The 22,639-nt window shown below is 41.7% G+C and overlaps 1 protein-coding gene across 4 annotated transcripts in view; it reads left to right on the forward strand.

The window, feature by feature from the left end:
- STXBP5L (syntaxin binding protein 5L) overlaps positions 1-22,639 on the forward strand; it is a 444,549-nt gene that overhangs the window by 354,945 nt on the left and 66,965 nt on the right. For all 4 annotated transcript variants that reach the window (XM_084624313.1, XM_084624314.1, XM_084624315.1 and 1 more), the window contains one exon: positions 14,813-14,878. In XM_084624313.1, the coding sequence (XP_084480439.1) occupies positions 14,813-14,878 (66 nt within the window). The remainder of the gene's footprint in view (positions 1-14,812; positions 14,879-22,639) is intronic.

The raw sequence follows: 22,639 nt of genomic DNA on the forward strand, positions 1-22,639 counted from the left end.
GTTTCTTTACTTCTGCAGGTGGGTATTGTAGTTGTAAGAAAGCTTGACAGAGATCTTGTAGGTGTTTGTCTCTGTCTGAGGGGTTGGAGCAAATGCGGTTGTATCGCAGAGCTTGGCTGTAGACGATGGATCGTGTGGTGTGGTCAGGGTGAAAGCTGGAGGCATGCAGGTAGGAATAGCGGTCAGTAGGTTTCCGGTATAGGGTGGTGTTTATGTGACCATTGTTTATTAGCACTGTAGTGTCCAGGAAGTGGATCTCTTGTGTGGACTGGACCAGGCTGAGGTTGGTGGTGGGATGGAAATTGTTGAAATCATGGTGGAATTCCTCAAGGGCTTCTTTTCCATGGGTCCAGATGATGAAGATGTCATCAATATAGCGCAAGTAGAGTAGGGGCTTTAGGGGACGAGAGCTGAGGAAGCGTTGTTCTAAATCAGCCATAAAAATGTTAGCATACTGTGGGGCCATGCGGGTACCCATAGCAGTGCCGCTGATCTGAAGGTATACATTGTCCCCAAATGTGAAGTAGTTATGGGTAAGGACAAAGTCACAAAGTTCAGCCACCAGGTTAGCCGTGACATTATCGGGGATAGTGTTCTTGACGGCTTGTAGTCCATCTTTGTGTGGAATGTTGGTGTAGAGGGCTTCTACATCCATAGTGGCCAGGATGGTGTTATCAGGAAGATCACCGATGGATTGTAGTTTCCTCAGGAAGTCAGTGGTGTCTCGAAGGTAGCTGGGAGTGCTGGTAGCGTAGGGCCTGAGGAGGGAGTCTACATAGCCAGACAATCCTGCTGTCAGGGTGCCAATGCCTGAGATGATGGGGAGCCCAGGATTTCCAGGTTTATGGATCTTGGGTAGTAGATAGAATATCCCAGGTCGGGGTTCCAGGGGTGTGTCTGTGCGGATTTGATCTTGTGCTTTTTCAGGAAGTTTCTTGAGCAAATGCTGTAGTTGCTTTTGGTAACTCTCAGTGGGATCATAGGGTAATGGCTTGTAGAAACTCGTGTTGGAGAGCTGCCGAGCAGCCTCTTGTTCATATTCCGACCTATTCATGATGACGACAGCACCTCCTTTGTCAGCCTTTTTGATTATGATGTCAGAGTTGTTTCTGAGGCTGTGGATGGCATTGCGTTCCGCATGGCTGAGGTTATGGGGCAAGTGATGCTGCCTTTCCACAATTTCAGCCTGTGCACGTCGGCGGAAGCACTCTATGTAGAAGTCCAGTCTGCTGTTTCGACCTTCAGGAGGAGTCCACCTAGAATCCCTCTTTCTGTAGTGTTGGTAGGGAGACCTCTGTGGATTAGTATGCTGTTCAGAGGTATGCTGTTCAGTGTGTATGGTAACACCCATTGTTTCATGTTCTTTATGTATATAAATCTCTCCACTGTATTTTCCACTGAATGTATCCGATGAAGTGAGCTGTAGCTCCCGAAAGCTTATGCTCAAATAAATGTGTTAGTCTCTAAGGTGGGGGAGGTTTAGATTGGATATAAGGAAAAACTTTTTCACTAAGAGGGTGGTGAAACACTGGAATGCGTTACCTAGGGAGGTGGTAGAATCTCCTTCCTTAGAGGTTTTTAAGGTCAGGCTTGACAAAGCCCTGGCTGGGATGATTTAACTGGGAATTGGTCCTGCTTTGAGCAGGGGGTTGGACTAGATGACCTTCTGGGGTCCCTTCCAACCCTGATATTCTATGATTCTAAGGTGCCACAAGTACTCCTTTTCTTTTTACTTATGTGAAGAATCTCTTATTTTGAGATGGTGCTGCCCCAGTGTAGTTGTAAATAAATTAACTATTCTACTGTTTTAGAACACCAGTGTGGTCTACAGAACTAAGCAATGGTGTGGGAGCCAGGAATACGAAGTTCTGAGCCTGGCTCTGTACTTGGTTTACTGTGTGGCTGTGGGCAAATGAGCCCATCTGTCTGAGTCTTGGTTTCCACATGTGTGAAATAGGTATTATAATACTTACGTATCTCAAAGGAGGGTTGTGAGGATTAGTTAGTTAATATTTGTAATATGCTTTCAAGATGTAAAGTGGAGTATAAATTCTAATTACTGTTTTATACACAGTGTGTGATGCACTAGGCTATAATTCATATTGCAGAAATGACTTATGAGGCCCTGCTGTGTGCTTCATAGGGTACATCTGCTTTTCAAGCTGGACGTGTAATTTCCAGCTTAAGAAGACATACCCACACTACTTCTGATGGAGTTATCTTGCTAAAAATAGAATGTAGCTGCCACCGTGCAAGCGTCAGGAGGTGCTAGCCACCCTGAGTACATACCTAACATCTTGGACAGGTACATACTCAGGTCAGCTAGCCCCTCCAGCTGCTTGCATCACCTTGGTTATGCTCTGTTTTTAGCTCTCTGGCTCAATCACAGCTGGCAAGGCTATGTTTTCCCTAGAGCTGGAAGTTACACTGTCCAGTTCAAAGTGTGAACATACCCTTAATGAACTGGCCTCTTGCTCAACTCTTTTTAAACCAGTTTTCATAGAAGAGCTGGATAGGCCAATTAAGCTAAGTACTCAAGGAGGGCAAGATCATTAATGGGGAACAGTGGCTTGATAGCCTACTGCAAAGTATTTGTACATAATGCCATTAAAATGTGGTTCTGTGCTTACACTAGATTCCAGTGTACAATATTTATCCCACCTGTAGCAATGCATTTTGTACTGAAAGTGGGTAAAATGTTTGAAGCTTTTAAAAATGTGAACCATTTGTTCACTAAATGTGAGGCCAGTCATAAATCTGGTAACCTGTTTAAAGGAATGTGATTTGTTAAAGGAATAACGCCTATGACATAGAATGTTTTAAAACATAATTGCCCAATTCCTGCTAATTTTATTTGATTTATAACTGGAAGATGGAGAAACAAGCTGCTACCACAATTTTTTAAAGTATGTATTGTCTGCTTTCCAGCTTCAATACCTAAATCAGAAAAGGCCTCCCTAAAGTCACTCAGGTATCTGGCTGAAAGCTCCCTCCATCATCTGCCTTCTCTGTTTCCTCAGGAATTTTATTTTGTTCATTATTTAACATTTATATTGCAGTATGTGCTGTACAAACATAATAAATGACAGTCCCTGACCCAAAATTGCTTTCAGCCTAAAAGACAAGACATAACAGGTGGGTGAAACAAAGCAGTTGGCAAGGATTGGGAGGGAGAGATGGTGTCACAAAGAAATATAATAGAACGTGCCAGTGTTTAGCTGATCAGTAGTAATGATCACAGCTTTCCACTTGCCTAGCTAATCTCAGGTTCTACTTTACAGTACACCTTACAGAAGAGGTGAGTTTTCAGGAGGATATGGCAATAGCTTTACAAATTTTGATGGGAAGTTTTCCCTACTCATAAGTGGTAGCAAAAGAGAAAGCACAAAAGTGTTTGTTGGAGAACCAGAGAATTGGGAAATTGAGGCTGGCATTATTGGCAGAGCACAGGTGGGAGTCAACCTTGTGGTAGGTTGAGGCCTGAACGGTGGAGACCTTTGTGAGGACAAGGAGAGCTAATGGAAGGACTTAAAGAGGGTATTGACATAATCAGAACAATGAACCAAGAAGCTGATCTTAGAAGTAGTGATTTGAATGGATTTGAGGAAGGAAGCTTGCAGGCATTGTGGCCAGAAAGGAAGAGATTACAGTAGTCAAGGAGCATGATGATCTGTGCTGGAGAAGAGTTTTGGCAGATAGGAGAGAGAAGAATGGTTGGATTCTTGGAAGAGATGTGCATCAAGAAGGATCCAGATTTATATGCAACCTGATCTGAAAATCCATGAGGAGATCCAAAAAGACAGAGATTTTAATTTGGATGGAGGGAGATAAGTCCAGAGTGGAGAGGCAAATTTGTGAGTCATCAGCATAAAGATGGTATTCAAAAGCACCCAGAGACAGGGTATAGAGGGAGAAGTGGGGAGGGATAGCTCAGTGGTTTGAGCATTGGCCTGCTAAACCCAGGGTTGTGAGTTCAATCCTTGAGGGGGCCATTTGGGATCTGGGGCAAAAATTGGGGATTGGTCCTGCTTTGAGTAGGGGGTTGGACTAGATGACCTCCTGAGGTCCCTTCCAACCCTGGTATTCTATGAAGTGAAAAGGGCCAAGGTAGCCTTCAGTGACCCCCACCAAAAGAGGAAAAGGGAAAGAAGATGACCCACCAAGACGGACACTGAAGGAGATATCCAAGAGGTCAGAGGAAAACCAGGAGAGGACAGAGTCACAGAAACCTAGAGATAACAGGATTTCAAAAGGTTAGCATTGTCAAAGACAGTTGATAAGTCAAAGAGGATGAGGGTGGAGTAGCAGCCTTCATATTTGGCCAAAGAGAGGTCATTGGAGAGTTTGATGAGTGCCGTTTCAGTAGACTGTAGGGGGTGGAAACCAGAGTGAAAGGCACCTAGAATGGACTTGGAGAAGAGGAATTTCAGACAGCCGTTGTAGACAGCACACTCAGTGGGTTTGGAGATGAAGGGGGAAGGGACATGGGGTGATAAATTTGAAGGGGAAGTGGAATCAAGTCTGGGCTCTTTTTATAGAGAGACCAAAACATATTTATATTGTATGTGGAAGGAACCTGAGGAGAGTAAGAGGTTGAGGAGAAGAGTGAGGACTGGTGTGAGGGTGACTTTGACTCTGCTTCCAACCCATTGTGTTTTCATTGCAACTGCTGGCAGCCATGTTCCTTTGTAACGAGTGTCACAGTTTCAGAGTAACAGCATCTGTTTCCCTTCCATGGTTCACTCCAGGAGAGCCCAGTCAGGTCTCAGATCTCCAGCTATCACCTGTCTCTGAGCAAGGACCCTGTCCCACTCCCTTCTGACTAGGAGTTTTAAGGCCGCACAGCCCCCTGCCACACACAGGGATATCTCCAGTAAGCCAATCTGCCTAATGGCATTTGCTTGCACTGTGCTTTCTCTCCAAAGGCTGTGAACAGTGCATTGCCAGCAGTTACAGAGAAAACATAATAAAAACAATAAACAGATTTAAACATACACTAAACATAACAGGAGTCACCAATCTGTCTGATGGGGCCCTAGTAGGCCATAAACTTTTGCAAGGGTTGGGTCCCCCTTGGACAGAAGGTCCTGTTCACTTGCTGTGGATAAATTGGAAAGAGTCCAGCGAAGGGCAACAAAAATGATTAGGGGTCTGGAACACATGACTTATGAGGAGAGGCTGAGGGAACTGGGATTGTTTAGTCTGCAGAAGAGAAGAATGAGGGGGGATTTGATAGCTGCTTTCAACTACCTGAGAGGTGGTTCCAGAGAGGATGGTTCTAGGCTATTCTCAGTGGTAGAAGAGGACAGGACAAGGAGTAATGGTCTCAAGTTGCAGTGGGGGAGGTTTAGGTTGGATATTAGGAAAAACTTTTTCACTAGGAGGGTGGTGAAACACTGGAATGCATTGCCTAGGGAGGTGGTGGAATCTCCTTCCTTAGAAGTTTTTAAGGTCAGGCTTGACAAAGCCCTGGCTGGGATGATTTAATTGGGGATTGGTCCTGCTTTTGAGCAGGGGGTTGGACTAGATGACCTCCTGAGGTCCCTTCCAACCCTGATATTCTATGATTCTATGATCAGACAGAAGTTCCAAAGTCAGTTTAAATGCAGCCAAAAGCTCATTCTTTGTTGGTCACTGGAAAATCCAGTTTAAAGTAGTATATTCAAGCCTCCCCAGGGGTGGTACCTATCTGGAGATGTTTACAACCCATGTGACTCACCTTAATCACCCCCTTCCCCCACCACACACTGTTTTTGGTTTCTGCAGGAGTTGCAGTAATCCTCCTCCCAGAGTTGCATACAATCTAGATACCAGGACATAAATATAAAACACATGCATTAACCCAGAGTAAAGTGACACAGCCTCACCAATAGAATATCAGAGAACTCACCATACGGGAAGAGAAATCCAGTCTCTTTTAGACCATCTTATAAGACACAGCCTGAGGAAATAGACAGGCTTTGCAAAGTGTCCAGAAGCTCAACAGATGAGGGTATCATTGATCCACTGGAAAAAGCAGGTTTCAGAATCAGGGACGTTTCACTGAGAAATCTAAGTACTCAGCCTCCAGACATACCAATTTAGAGATCATCAGCAAGTGTCCCAACAAAAAGAAAAAAGGATTGGAGACCCAAATTTTAAGGGTCATTATAGAATAATAATCAACCCCTTGAATTGCACCTGGAAATAATACTCCCTCCTCACCACATAATGATATTGTGAAAATAAATCAACGTTTGTGGAGCACCCAGATACTAGAGTGATGAGAACCATATAAAAGCCCTGGAGGAAATTAATCATTCTGTCTTTTGAGCCTGATTTGAATAGTGTGCAGTAAATCAGGATAAAACAAAATATTGAATGGATTCTCATTAAGTGAGCACCAGCCATTCTGTACACTAAAAGAGGCAGGGTCCTGTGACAAAAATAGCGTGTGATCATGTAATTAGAGCCTGTATAGAATCAGGTGGCAGCCGGTATCAAGTGGAGTGCCCAGGGGTCGGTCCTGGGGCCGGTTTTGTTCAATATCTTCATAAATGATCTGGAGGATGGTGTGGATTGCATCCTCAGCAAGTTTGCAGATGACACTAAACTGGGAGGAGAGGTAGATACGCTGGAGGGCAGGGATAGGATACAGAGGGACCTAGACAAATTGGAGGATTGGGCCAAAAGAAATCTGATGAGGTTCAACAAGGACAAGTGCAGAGTCCTGCACTTAGGACGGAAGAATCCCATGCACCGTTACAGACGAGGGACCGAATGGCTCGGCAGCAGTTCTGCAAAGAAGGACCTAGGGATTACAGTGGACGAGAAGTTGGATATGAGTCAACAGTGTGCCCTTGTTGCCAAGAAGGCCAATGGCATTTTGGGATGTATAAGTAGGGGCATTGCCAGCAGATCGAGGGACGTGATCATTCCCCTCTATTCGACATTGGTGAGGCCTCATCTGGAGTACTATGTCCAGTTTTGGGCCCCACACTACAAGAAGGATGTGGAAAAATTGGAAAGAGTCCAGCGGAGGGCAACAAAAATGATTAGGGGACTGGAACACATGACCTATGAGGAGAAGCTGAGGGAACTGGGGATGTTTAGTCTTCAGAAGAGAAGAATGAGGGGGGATTTGAAAGCTGCTTTCAACTACCTGAAAGGGGGTTCCAAAGAGGATGGCTCTAGACTGTTCTCAGTGGTAGCAGATGACAGAACAAGAAGTAATGGTCTCAAGTTGCAGTGGGGGAGATTTAGGTTGGATATTAGGAAAAACTTTTTCACTAGGAGGGTGGTGAAACACTGGAATGCGTTACCTACGGAGGTGGTGGAATCTCCTTCCTTAGAAGTTTTTAAGGTCAGGCTTGACAAAGCCCTGGCTGGGATGATTTAGTCGGGGATCGGTCCTGCTTTGAGCAGTGGGTTGGACTAGATGACCTCCTGAGGTCCCTTCCAACCCTGATATTCTATGATTCTATGATAGAACTGGAAGGGACCTCGATAGGTCATCTAGTCCAGTCCCCTGCACTCAAGGCAGGACTAAGTATTATCAAGACCATCCCCAACAGGTGTTTGTCCAACCTGCTCTTAAAAATCCCCAATAATGGAGATTCCACAACCTCCCTAGGCAATTTATTGCAATGCTTAACCACTCTGACAGTTAGGAACTTTTTCCTAATGTCCAACCTAAACCGCCCTTGCTGCAATTTTAGCCCATTGCTTCTTGTCCTATCCTCAGTGGTTAAGGAGAACAATTTGTCTCCTCCTCCTTGTAACAACCTTTTATGTACTTGAAAACTGTTATCATGTCCCCTCTCAGTCTTCTCTTCTCCAGACTAAACAAACCCAATTTTTTCAATCTTCCCTCATAGGTTACAGAGTAACAGCCGTGTTAGTCTGTATTCGCAAAAAGAAAAGGAGTACTTGTGGCGCCTTAGAGACTAACCAATTTATTAGAGCATAAGCTTTCGTGAGCTACAGCTCACTTCATCAGATGCGTATCGTGGAAACTGCAGCAGACTTTATATATACACAGAGAATATGAAACAATACCTCCTCCCACCCCACTGTCCTGCTGGTAATAGCTTATCTAAAGTGATCATCAGGTGGGCCATTTCCAGCACAAATCCAGGTTTTCTCACCCTCCACCCCCCCACACAAATTCACTCTCCTGCTGGTGATAGCCCATCCAAAGTGACAACTCTTTACACAATGTGCATGACAATCAAGTTGGGCTATTTCCTGCACAAATCCAGGTTTTCTCACATCCCCCCCACCCCCATACACACACAAACTCACTCTCCTGCTGGTAATAGCTCAAGTTTGGATGAGCTATTACCAGCAGGAGAGTGAGTTTGTGTGTGTATGGGGGTGGGGGGGATGTGAGAAAACCTGGATTTGTGCAGGAAATAGCCCAACTTGATTGTCATGCACATTGTGTAAAGAGTTGTCACTTTGGATGGGCTATCACCAGCAGGAGAGTGAATTTGTGTGCGGGGGTGGAGGGTGAGAAAACCTGGATTTGTGCTGGAAATGGCCCACCTGATGATCACTTTAGATAAGCTATTACCAGCAGGACAGTGGGGTGGGAGGAGGTATTGTTTCATATTCTCTGTGTATATATAAAGTCTGCTGCCGTTTCCACGATACGCATCTGATGAAGTGAGCTGTAGCTCACGAAAGCTTATGCTCTAATAAATTGGTTAGTCTCTAAGGTGCCACAAGTACTCCTTTTCTTTTTCCCTCATAAGTTATGTTTTCTAGACCTTTAATCATTTTTGTTGCTCTTCTCTGGACTTTCTCCAATTTGTCCACATCTTTCCTGAAATGTGGCATCCAGAACTGGACACAGTACTCCACTTGAGGCCTAATCAACGCGGAGTAGAGCGGAAGAATTACTTCTCGTGTCTTGCTTACAATACTCCTGCTAAATACATCCCAGAATGATGTTTGCTTTTTTTGCAACAGTGTTACACTGTTGACTCATATTTAGCTTGTGATCCACTATGACCCCCAGATCCCTTTCCGCAGTACTCCTTCCTAGGAAGTCATTTCCCATTTTGTATGTGTGCATCTGATTGTTCTTTCCTAAGTGGAGGACTTTGCATTTGTCCTTATTGAATTTCATCCTATTTACTTCAGACCATGTCTCCAGTTTGTCCAGATCATTTTGAATTTTAATCCTATCCTCCAAAGGACTTGCAACCCCTCCCAGCTTGATATCATCTGCAAACTTATCATAATTCATACTTACAAGGGGCAAATTAAGCTGCACAGGGAAACATAATTCTGGCATTTCCTAACTTTGGAGGGCTTGACTTTGCAACCTTAATAGCGTTCTTTTAATGTAGGGTGGGTTTTTTTTTTAGTGTAATATTTATAGTATAGAGACCCCTCACCCCTTTACAAGTGTGTCATCCCGGTCTTTTGCTTTTGAAAAGGGATACCTTTCCTTAACATTCAGATGCAGTTTACAACTTATGACTTAATCATCAGTGGTTATCAACTTTAGATAACCTTGCTCTGGTATATTTTTTTAGTGTGTAATATGTGAGTTAACTTCTTAGTAATTTATCCATTCACACCTTTTTTACCTGAATATCAATTTTATAGTGGAAGGATATGCACCATCTTAACACTGAATTACTTTATACATCAGGCATACACTGGTAAATAAGTCATGAGTATAAAACGTAGGTAAAAATGTTGAAAGTCCTTTCATTTCCCCACTGAAACAAGTGAATACTACTATTGTTCCTGGATATCAAAATATATATAGTAATCCATAAATCAGGAGAATATTTACATTTACATTTGCACGGATAAGCACTCAAGTCGTTACCTAACTCTGCACTTTATGCTTATTCATTACAATATATTTACAAGATTACCTCCTATTTCATAAATACAGTGCAATATAGAATATTTCTACATTGAATAAAGACATCATCTTGTAACTATTTTCAATTTTTATACTTTATCTTAATTTCAGTGCTACAACAGTCCAATATATCTTTATTGACATAGAATAAAATTTTCCAAAGCACCTACGTGCTTTTCTTTTCTCCTAAGTTATTTAGGAGCCAATGTCCCATTGAAAATCATTGGATTTTGCTTCTTAAATAACTTAGGCATTTTTTAAAATTCCACTCAGACTTTATTCTGTAATAAGTTCTTTTCTCCCTAAGGTATATATTTTAATGATTTTTGTCTTCCCCTGTGTATTCTACATTTTCTTTTCAACCACCAGTGCAGTCTTCTTTTGGTGCAATTCAGAGCATGAGCAAGTTGATGGCAAAGCTAAAATATCTGTTACTGTTGATGATCTGTATATGCTAGCAAATATTAACTGTTTCCCTATTTTATAATTAATATATTGCTGTTTGTATAAGAACCATATCCAGTGTAATTAATATATTGTTACAAGATGCTATACATGTGTGCCTAATATGAATAATTGTACACTGAAACTTTATACAGTTTTAAATATATTCAAATATATTACATTTTAAAGTATATTAACAGCACATCATAATGTCTACACACCAGTGAGAAAAGGTTAAGAGTTTTTATTTTTTAAGACAAAAAGCATTTTTTAAAGGAGCTTTGCACTTCCAGGTCTTTCAACAAAGTGGCAATAATGTGGAATGATTTGACTAGACAACATTGTTTCACACACCTTAGAAAGCCCACAGAAAGGAATCCTGCTCTGTGACTCAGGAGCTACGCAGCTGAGGAAGGTGGAAAGCACCTTTCCCAGATACATAACTCCTAAGGTCCATCAGAGTGGTCCTCTTTCCAGCAAATCTTACAAAGTGCACAGCAGCTAATCCTAGCCCCTTCAAACTTTCAAGAAACTCTTTGGGGAAGGAACCCTCTTTTTGTTATGTTTGTACAATGCCTAGCAGTGTGGGGCAGGGACCTCTAAGTGCTATCACAATACATATGATAAATAATTAGCTGTTAGCCATGTATGTAAACACAGCACAAACTTTTACTCATCCTTAGCTATATGCAGTACAGACAAAAAATCTGGTACACAATGTGCTGTGCACTTTCACAAGATCATAACTTGGTAAAATCAAAATTACCTAAAACATTAAAAAGCACATCTTCTCAAAGATGGAGGGAAGGAAGGGTGTTTTTTTTTTCATTCTACTTGAACTCAAAATTTGCTGAATAATTTCTTCTCAAGTTTTCCAAAAATTTCAGCTCTGGGCAGAGATTGAGCCTCAGAAATTTCTATGTGAAAATTAAAAATTTCAGAAAAAGTTCTCAACAACTGACATCAGGACCTTAGTTTGGAACAGAAATGTAACCATGATTGTAATGGTCACTGTTATTCCTTCTATAATGTAATTTTAGTGTCTATTCTCCTGAGATTTCCTAAAGAAAGGTAGTTCAGAGAGGGGTGACAAGGAAGACTAAGTACAAAGACAAACTCTCATAGGAAGAGACTTTAAAATTTTTTTAACTGTTTACTTTAAAAAGGAGGCAAAAAGAGAGGGGACATGATAATATATATGTAGAAGATAATGAATGGTATCGAGAAGGCAGGTATGGAGTTATGATGTTCTTATCATACAACAGAAGAAAAAGGGGATACTCAATAAAACTGAAAGGTAGCAAATTCAAAACTGATAAAAGGAAATACTTTTTCAATCAAAACTGATAAAAGGAAATACTTTTTTCAATCGAGGTATAATTAGACTGTGGAACTCATTGCTACATGATGTAATGAGGTCAAGAATTTACTAGGATTCAAAGAGCGATTGGATCATTCTATCAGAGTTATAATAGTTTATGCAAAAAGGACTTTGGAAGCAAAAAAATGTCATGCTTCAGCACTTAAACCAGTCTCTAACCAGTGAAGATTAGAATAAGACCTTCATGCAGAGCAAATTAACCCACAGCTGTCTGCTACAGGGTTTTTTGCATCTTTCTCTGAAGCATCTGGTGCTGGTCATTGTCAGAGACAAGATTCTGGACTGGATGGACCACGGGTCTGATCCATTATGGCAATTCCTATGTTTCTACATTATAGAACACCATATTTTTGTTGTAGGTTGGCACAATGGTGATAAAGATAAGGGAACAGTTACAATCTAATTATATTTGCTTTGTAAGTTTTTCAGAATGGTAACGTGTATTAATGTGTTCTGGTGTGTTTCCTTTATTTTTAGTGGCTGTATTGTTTACACTAACACTGACTTTCATATAAAATGTGTTATACTCAGTAACAAAATCTCATATATGATATGTCACCAACTGTACAAGATTTAGCAAACTTACCATAAACACAAGTGAATCACAACAGAATGATATTCTTACAACTTGAACAGTTGCAAATACTGGTATTGTCAGAGGGCTTTTATGGGGATTTTTACTTTACTTATCTAAAGCCTTTTGGAGTAGATGTAAACCATTCTCTGAATTATGTCTCTTAAAGGCCTTTAATAAATCTGATGTTACTAAGTAACTACAAGTGTTGTATGTTAGTGTCACAGTAATAGGGCTAACTACATCTCTGTCCCCTTCCTGGTTTCTCTGAGCACACATCCTCATGTGTTTGGCCTCATGCTTTTACATCTCTTTTGGCAGAATTTTGCAAATCTCCCACTCTTAGTTTGGGCCCTGGATTGCAGTACCCTGTATATCCACCAACTTTACCCTGCAGGTCTGTCTGCATTCAAGCACCTGCCGTTCTTTCTTTTGAGACCTATGCTCCGTGGTACATAATTGACCAAACAACCTCCTTAAAAACCAAAGCATTGCTTATTTTGTTGTAAGAACAAAGCTTTTAGAGAAAAAGGATTTTGAAGCAACAAACAGTCTAAACAATTGTCTGTATTAGCTAGAGCCCTGCCATCCTGTGATGGAGACATGAGCAGGCCTAGCTTCTCCTGAGCTTGTGGGCCTTGATTCTTCAGGTCAAAATCAGTCCTCAGCAGGAGACAGAGGCAAACTCATCAAAGCTAATAGTTCTAGCATTGTCCCTTAACCACTGTTAAGTGTTTACTAAGGTGGCTGTCTTAAGCTATTCTTTTTCTTCCTGCCTGTATTCCCATACAGCTCTCTAATAAATTACACAATAGAGTCAAAAGAAAAGGAGGACTTGTGGCACCTTAGAGACTAACCAATTTATTAGAGCATAAGCTTTCGTGAGCTCTAATAAATTGGTTAGTCTCTAAGGTGCCACAAGTCCTCCTTTTCTTTTTGCGAATACAGACTAACACGGCTGCTACTCTGAAACCTGACAATAGAGTCATACAGCAAACATCCCAATAATCAGGCCAACATACAACATTCATAAATTATCACAAAGCAGCTTCACATTTGTCCCAGTTAGGTACTGTTCAAGTACATTGACTAGCTCTGTAGCTTATTAAATTGCAAAAATATCTTTGACTTGAAGTTAACTGGAGCTGCAGGTGTTCAGCACTTCCGAAAATCCGACCAATTTTATTTAGGAATGTAATTATGGATGTAGGACCCCAGCTTCAGTAACTCTGGTTTGAAAATGTTGGCCATAATTCTTACAAAAATGACCAAGTCAGACATGAACACATTTTCAAAACCGGTATCTGATTCTGAGCCTGCAGTTTTGTAGCTCCAAGCAGGTGCAAACAATATAGTTTATAGGCTTCATATAAAATCAGGTGCCTATGTTTGATCATACTTCCATGATTAATTGGATACAGAGTTGCTTGAAAGTGAAAAGTTAGAGGCAGTGCTCAGGGTCTTTGATCCTAAACACTAAGATCTTGATAGTGATATTCCCCTGTGCAAGAGTTGGACATAATTGTAGTCCTAGCACTACTAGGTTGATTTAGGTTGAATTTTTTTTAAAATTCTCCCTTTGTTATTCTAGCACTGGAATAACTCCACCAGTGATAGCAGCTGTGGAAGACAAGTCACTGTATTTTTGGCTCTGTGTATATCCCTGTTCCGAGCAGATCTAGATTATGTGGTAGTAAAAACGCCAGCAGCCAGACCACGCTAGCGTTCCCACTGTTAACACCAGCGGGGCCAGATATGGTGGGAAATTTTACAGCAAATCTTGAGTGTAGACAGCTTTCTATAGAGTAGGGCCTCAGATGGGGGGAGTCCATAGCCCTGCGCAAAGGGGAGTGAATGTGGTGTTGCAAGAGGCCCCAATGGGAAGTCGTAATTCTGCATTGTCCACACTGCAGTGTGTGGTTTACTATCACAACTAAATCCCTAAACAGTGTCTGTGTGTGTTTAAAACAAATGTATAAACTATCTTGCATCATAAACATTCACTGTTACTTTCAGATAGCATTACCATCATCTTTACATTTATTTCTCAATATTAACCATCATGTGTGAATAAATCTAAAGAACCTGATATTTAAATGACAGGTTTCAGAGTAACAGCCGTGTTAGTCTGTATTCGCAAAAAGAAAAGGAGTACTTGTGGCACCTTAGAGACTAACCAATTTATTTGAGCATGAGCTCATGCTCAAATAAATTGGTTAGTCTCTAAGGTGCCACAAGTACTCCTTTTCTTTTTGATATTTAAATGATTGGGCTCTTTTTTGTTTTTTCACCCCTACTCAATTTCCTCTTCTTTCTGTGTCACTATTTCTTTCCCACCTGAGTATTTTTTTTCTTTCTGCAGAAGTTGAAAATATGCAGAATTATTTTCATATCAATTTGACAAGAATGAGTAGGGCTGAGTCATACCACAGCCATTTAACTTTCAAGCTTTATTTACATGGTCTCATTTATTATGTGAAGTCAGCCAAGAAAGTTGAAGTGCACCCTGCTAGATTTTAACTTAACTTTTTAACTCAATTTTTTTCAGGCTTGACTGAACTTACTGACAGTCCAGTTTCCCTGGAGCTAGAGCGTTGCAAGTCTCCCACTTCAGGTAAAGGTGATTGGTATCTCTTCCTGCTATCTGTATGAGCCATTCATGTCATGCATTTCTGTGTTTCATTAATCCCTTGGAAGTGAAGTACATAGTCATTTACATTTGTAAACAGAAGATTTTGTTTAGAGCGGAGAGCTTGCTACATATCAAGGCATGATGCTAAGACAGTACATTTAAATTAAAGAAAAGGTAAATTGAGGATGGTGTGTGGTGGGGGAAAGAGGGATGAAATCATTTGAACTGACAGTTTCTTGAAGGACAATATTCCTGTATTTCACATTGACTCTCTCAATTTTTTTGTTAGAGAATAATTCTTCAGATCATTAGAGAGGGCTTTCTAACTGACCTTTTTAAGTGATGTTTTCAAAATAGGGTGACTCTGTGGGTTTTTTTATTATATAATAATTTGAAATGTTGTGATGTGGCGATGGTAAATTTTAACTCTTGGAAGTCGCTGATGTCTAAAGAGCTTCTAGAATTTTGTTATAGAAACATATCAAAGAAAACTCAATCACACCAGCCTCCATCTCTGAAAACCACGGGTTGTCTACCATCACTAATAGAAATTAGTGGCAAAATTGGCCTGGAAGTAGGAGTGTCACAGTTCAGAGCAATTTCCCCTCGGTGGTTCAGCAAGGGCACTCACTTTCAGCTTCGTGCTCCCCAGCCATTGCCTTTCTGTGTGGAGTCCTGCATCTCTCTTCCTTTTGACTGAGGTATTGCTAGGCTGCTCCATTCCCTGCTTTCCATGTGTCTTTCCCAGCATAGACATGTTGCCCAATAACACCTGCTTACTTGCTTTCAGAAACAATTAGCAGGTGCAACTGGTTCAGTTCTAAATACCACACAGTTCTTTCTATACACGGCTATTTTAGTCTTAAGGTAGAAGCGTTACAGAGAAAATGGTAAAAACAAGAAAAGGACCTACGCACATGCTAATAAGTTTACCAGAGTTAACCCCAATCCTAATGGATTCTAGCAGGCTCAGTCCTTCCGACTGGCCCTGAGCCAGTTTAAAACCAGGCTATTTATCCAAAACCTCTTTCTATATCTGAGAGTCCCTGGAGAATCCAGTTTGAATTAGTATATACGTACCTTTCCAAGGGGGTGGCTTCTCTGAAGATGTTACAACCTGAGTGAATTTGCCTAATCACCTCCTGCTTTTCTCCTGTTTACCCTTCCCATGGAAATATGAACAATTCCACAGTAACACATACACAATTGCATTTTTAAATCAGTGAACTCCAAAGACATTGAAACTAATTCAATAAGGTTTAACTTAATTCAGTAAAATTCATTCAGGATATTGCTATAAATTGTCAGTCTGTCAAGCAAGTTCAGCTCTTTTCCTAGGAACTTCTTTTGTAATTGTCTAGTCAGTGCTGATCTGTCCCAGCATGGGCTCACTGTCTTAAAGGAGCATTGCCTAGCACTGTCTTCTAATAGCTGGTCCTTTAAATTTGGTGGAGAGAAGCAGCTACAGCCCTAAGGTGGCCATTTTGCCTCTGGGGCTGCAAACAGCAATTCCTTTCCATCCATCTGGTAAGTATTTTTAGCTACTATCCTATTTTCTCTTTCTCTTATTCATGAGGAGGTAAACATCCACAAACATGCTCTTCAAATCTTCAGCCTTTGGCTCCCATATTTTATTAAACTTTAAAGGGACGTGGTTTCTCCAAATCTGGCCCAGCAATTAGTATGTTACAAAACCTAAGACCAATATAAAAGTTTAAATGGCATTTTTAAAACTGCAACAGAATTAGTTATTTAAAAAAAAAACAGTCTCTGTAGTATTTTTAACTTAAATTTTGCAGATCTGAAAACATGAAAGTGAAACTGGATAGAACAGTATTGTCAGCCCCCAGAAATTAAAATCACGAGTTAGGCCCCCCCAAACTAGAGAAATTGGCTTAAAAATAACAAATTTGGGACTCTTTTTATTTACCTTCTGTTTTTTGAGCCAGTGGGGTTTGCATTTTCAAACTTTTCTCTGCAGCCATTGAGACTAGATATTTACTTTCTCTTTTCAATATTAAATGAGATTCTCACGTAGGCCTCAACCTTGCAAATACTTACGCATGTGCTTAACTCTTGTAGGGATGAGGTGCCATTGGGACTACTTATGGTAGTAAAGTTAAGTGCATTTTTTTCTAATGCTGTCCAAAACTATCTGCTTTAGATCAGTTGATTTGCAGTTATTTTGCACTGGAGCTTACATTTGTTCCACTGTTTGTCTTTTTGGAAAGCAGTAGTCAGGGCAAACCATGACTTTTTTTATGCATGTTACCTATCTTAGTTCTTCTAAGCACACCAATATTTATTGTATTTATGTCTTTGAAATGTAAAACTTAGTCACCAGCTGAAATTTTATTGGCAGTGGCTGTCATTCAGAAATACCTCTGGTTTAAAGTAAAATGTTTTTTTCATATGAGCCTATTTAATATGTCAGAAAGGGTAGTGGATTTGCAAAATGCAAAGATGGTTCTATTTCAGTATATCAGCTGCAGAAGTGGGCAAGTCTGGGGCCCCTCACACTTGGAGTAACTAAACTATGAAAACGGGATTTCCAGGGAATTTATGAGTGGAAATCTGCAAGAACCGTTGAGAAGCTTAATGTAGTCTTAGGGCTTCAATAACCCTTGTAATTATTGGTCCTTGCTTTTCTTGAGGAGATGATTGGTAAATCTGCATTGTTATGGATTCACTAACCACAATCCCGCTAGTCCCACTTTGATCCCCACAGCATTCATTTGACGTGGCAAACAAGGAGCCCATGGAACTAGGCTCCATAGCAGTCTCTGCACAGTCCTCTCCACAGAAGAGGCAGTAGGACTTGGTCCTCCACAAATACATCAGAATCAGAAAGTAGATTCAGAGGGCCAGAGTCACTTTCACTGATGCAAGAGGGTGCAAATTTCTCTTCTTGGGCATAGTGAACGACTCCCAGTTTCACCTCCAGAACAAAACGTGTGGCTGGATTCTATCAAGAATCCAGGGTCCTTTCAGTTGCAGCCAGGCCTCCATAAGAACTCTCCTGATGGGGGCTGCTTGGATAAATCACATATCCTGCCATGCCTGACTCCTGGTTTGATCCTATCCAGTGCTTTGGCTGCAATGGCAAACTCCAGGTTCCCCTGAAAAATGGTACTTGCAGCATCAAACCCTGCTCCTTGTGGATTTTGTACTTCTGCCCCTTGATAGTGTAACTAATAGTGTAACATCAGGACTATTAAATATAGTTTAACCCAGGAACACTCAAGAATTCCATACAATTATTTGTTTAAACTCCTATTTTTCCACCATTTGTCATTTGTCACTGATGACTCTACTTGTAGAGCCTGTGCTGTGAATATTAGAACCCTGAGTTAACGATGCAGCTCTGACAGAATACTCCTTATTTTATACATGATGAGAGGTTTCAGAGTAACAGCCGTGTTAGTCTGTATTCGCAAAAAGAAAAGGAGTACTTGTGGCACCTTAGAGACTAACCAATTTATTTGAGCATGAGCTTTCGTGAGCTACAGCTCACTTCATCGGATGCATACTGTGGAAACTGCAGAAGACGTTATATACACAGAGACCATGAAACAATACCTCCTCCCACCCCACTCTCCTGCGGGTAATAGCTTATCTAAAGTGATCATCAAGTTGGGCCATTTCCAGCACAAATCCAGGTTTTCTCACCCTCTGCCCCCCTCCCCCCCCACACACACAAACTCACTCTCCTGCTGGTAATAGCCCATCCAAAGTGACAGCTCTCTTTAAAATGTGTATGATAATCAAGGTGGGCCATTTCCAGCACAAATCCAGGTTTTCTCACCCTCCAAAAACCACACACACAAACTCACTCTCCTGCTGGTAATAGCTCATCCAAAGTGACCACTCTCCCTACAATGTGCATGATAATCAAGATGGGCCATTTCCAGCACAAATCCAGGTTTTCTCACCCCCCCCCACACACACACACAAACTCACTCTCCTGCTGGCAATAGCTCATCCAAACTGACCACTCTCCTTACAATGTGCATGATAATCAAGGTGGGCCATTTCCAGCATAAATCCAAGTTTAACCAGAACGTCGGGGGGGGGGGGTGTAGAAAAAAACAAGGGGAAATAGGCTACCTTGCATAATGACTTAGCCACTCCCAGTCTCTATTTAAGCCTAAATTAATAGTATCCAATTTGCAAATGAATTCCAATTCAGCAGTTTCTCGCTGGAGTCTGGATTTGAAGTTTTTTTGTTGTAAGATAGCGACCTTCATGTCTGTGATTGCATGACCAGAGAGATTGAAGTGTTCTCCGACTGGTTTATGAATGTTATAATTCTTGACATCTGATTTGTGTCCATTTATTCTTTTACGTAGAGATTGTCCAGTTTGACCAATGTACATGGCAGAGGGGCATTGCTGGCACATGACGGCATATATCACATTGGTGGATGTGCAGGTGAACGAGCCTCTGATAGTGTGGCTGATGTTATTAGGCCCTATGACGGTGTCCCCTGAATAGATATGTGGGCACAGTTGGCAACGGGCTTTGTTGCAAGGATAGGTTCCTGGGTTAGTGGTTCTGTTGTGTGGTATGTGGTTGTTGGTGAGTATTTGCTTCAGGTTGGGGGGCTGTCTGTAGGCAAGGACTGACCTGTCTCCCAAGGTTTGTGAGAGTGTTGGGTCATCCTTCAGGATAGGTTGTAGATCCTTAATAATGCGTTGGAGGGGTTTTAGTTGGGGGCTGAAGGTGACGGCTAGTGGCGTTCTGTTATTTTCTTTGTTAGGCCTGTCCTGTAGTAGGTGACTTCTGGGAACTCTTCTGGCTCTATCAATCTGTTTCTTCACTTCCGCAGGTGGGTATTGTAGTTGTAAGAATGCTTGATAGAGATCCTGTAGGTGTTTGTCTGTGTCTGAGGGGTTGGAGCAAATGCGGTTGTATCGCAGAGCTTGGCTGTAGACGATGGATCGTGTGGTGTGGTCAGGGTGAAAGCTGGAGGCATGTAGGTAGGAATAGCGGTCAGTAGGTTTCCGGTATAGGGTGGTGTTTATGTGACCATTGTTTATTAGCACTGTAGTGTCCAGGAAGTGGATCTCTTGTGTGGACTGGACTAGGCTGAGGTTGATGGTGGGATGGAAATTGTTGAAATCATAGTGGAATTCCTCAAGGGCTTCTTTTCCATGGGTCCAGATGATGAAGATGTCATCAATATAGCGCAAGTAGAGTAGGGGCGTTAGGGGACGAGAGCTGAGGAAGCGTTGTTCTAAGTCAGCCATAAAAATGTTGGCATACTGTGGGGCCATGCGGGTACTCATAGCAGTGCCGCTGATCTGAAGGTATACATTGTCCCCAAATGTGAAATAGTTATGGGTAAGGACAAAGTCACAAAGTTCAGCCACAAGTTAGCCGTGACATTATTGGGGATAGTGTTCTTGACGGCTTGTAGTCCATCTTTGTGTGGAATGTTGGTGTAGAGGGCTTCTACATCCATAGTGGCCAAGATGGTGTTATCAGGAAGATCACCGATGGATTGTAGTTTCCTCAGGAAGTCAGTGGTGTCTCGAAGGTAGCTGGGAGTGCTGGTAGCGTAGGGCCTGAGGAGGGAGTCTACATAGCCAGACAATCCTGCTGTCAGGGTGCCAATGCCTGTGATGATGGGGCGCCCAGGATTTCCAGGTTTATGGATCTTGGGTAGTAGATAGAATATCTCAGTTCGGGGTTCCAGGGGTGTGTCTGTGCGGATTTGATCTTGTGCTTTTTCAGGGAGTTTCTTGAGCAAATGCTGTAGTTTCTTTTGGTAACTCTCAGTGGGATCATAGGGTAATGGCTTGTAGAAAGTGGTGTTGGAGCAGCCTCTTGTTCATATTCCGACCTATTCATGATGACAACAGCACCTCCTTTGTCAGCCTTTTTTATTATGATGTCAGAGTTGTTTCTGAGGCTGTGGATGGCATTGTGTTCTGCACGGCTGAGGTTATGGGGCAAGTGATGCTGCTTTTCCACAATTTCAGCCCGTGCACGTCAGCGGAAGCAGTCTATGTAGAAGTCCAGTCTGCTGTTTCGACCTTCAGGAGGAGTCCACCTAGAATCCTTCTTTTTGTAATGTTGGTAGGGAGGCCTCTGTGGATTAGAATGTTGTTCAGAGGTATTTTGGAAATATTCCTTGAGTCGTAGATGTCAAAAATAGGATTCTAGGTCACCACAGAACTGTATCATGTTCGTGGGGGTGGAGGGGCAGAAGGAGAGGCCCCGAGATAAGACAGCTGCTTCTGCTGGGCTGAGAGTATAGTTGGATAGGTTAACAATATTGCTGGGTGGGTTGAGGGAACCATTGCTGTGGCCCCTTGTAGCATGTAGTAGTTTAGAAAGTTTAGTGTCCTTTTTCTTTTGTAGAGAAACAAAGTATGCGTTGTAAATGGCTTGTCTAGTTTTAGTAAAATCCAGCCAAGAGGAAGTTTGTGTGGAAGGTTGTTTTTTTATGAGAGTATCCATTTTTGAGAGCTCATTCTTAATCTTTCCCTGTTTGCTGTAGAGGATGTTGATCAGGTGATTCCGCAGTTTCTTTGAGAGCGTGTGGCACAAGCTGTCAGCATAGTCTGTGTGGTATGTAGATTGTAATGGATTTGTGTGTGTATGGGGGTGGGGGGGTGAGAAAACCTGTATTTGTGGTGGAAATGGCCCACCTTGATTATCATGCACATTGTAGGGAGAGTGGTCGCTTTGGATGAGCTATTACCAGCAGGAGAGTGAGTTTGTGTGTGTGGTTTTTGGAGGGGGGTGGGAGGGTGAGAAAACCTGGATTTGTGCTGGAAATGGCCCACCTTGATTATCATACACATTTTAAAGAGAGCGGTCACTTTGGATGGGCTATTACCAGCAGGAGAGTGAGTTTGGGGGGGGGGGGTGGCAGAGGGTGAGAAAACCTGGATTTGTGCTGGAAATGGCCCAACTTGATGATCACTTTAGATAAGCTATTACCAGCAGGAGAGTGGGGTGGGAGGAGGTATTGTTTCATGGTCTCTGTGTATATAATGTCTTCTGCAGTTTCCACAGTATGCATCCGATGAAGTGAGCTGTAGCTCACGAAAGCTCATGCTCAAATAAATTGGTTAGTCTCTAAGGTGCCACAAGTACTCCTTTTCTTTATACATGATGACAGTGTCCTAGTTACAGTACAAATCCAACCTGTTCCAGTAGGCAATAATTTAAACCTCTTACATGAGATTATCTTTTGACTTAGCCCTGTTGTATGATTTTAGAGGCCACAGAGGTGCAGTGAATAAAACTGGAAAATCAAAAGGCCATCCTGAATACCCTTTGGACTAGAACATAGAATTACATGGCTTGAGGGAAGGATTTCTCAACCTCAGTGTACCACATACTGTCTTTTGAGTAATGGAAAAAAATTCAAGCCCACATTTCGATGGGGTTTGGCAGGAGAGATGGAGAACAGTCTTTTTGCTGGTATGCCCGTGGAATTTGATTAGCATTTAAATGCTAGTGTTGGATTCATGATACTGTAGATAGATGGGAAATGAACTTTAACAAAACAATTTGGAAAATTCTGTTTGTATGTGGATACCTGGGTTGTGGCAGATTGCACAAAAAGTCTTCTTTTAATGGAAACATGAATTAGTAAAAATTGCAGAATGTAAACAGTTCTCTTTTTAAATGTCTCTCTCACGATGACAGTATGGTTTACCATACAGTGACATTTGATTGATTTATTGCCTGTTTAAAAATCTCAGACAGTGGAAAGAAATATGTTGA

Source organism: Lepidochelys olivacea (genome assembly GCF_965140295.1).
Source record: "Lepidochelys olivacea isolate rLepOli2 genome assembly, chromosome: 1".
NCBI lineage: Eukaryota > Metazoa > Chordata > Testudines > Cheloniidae > Lepidochelys > Lepidochelys olivacea.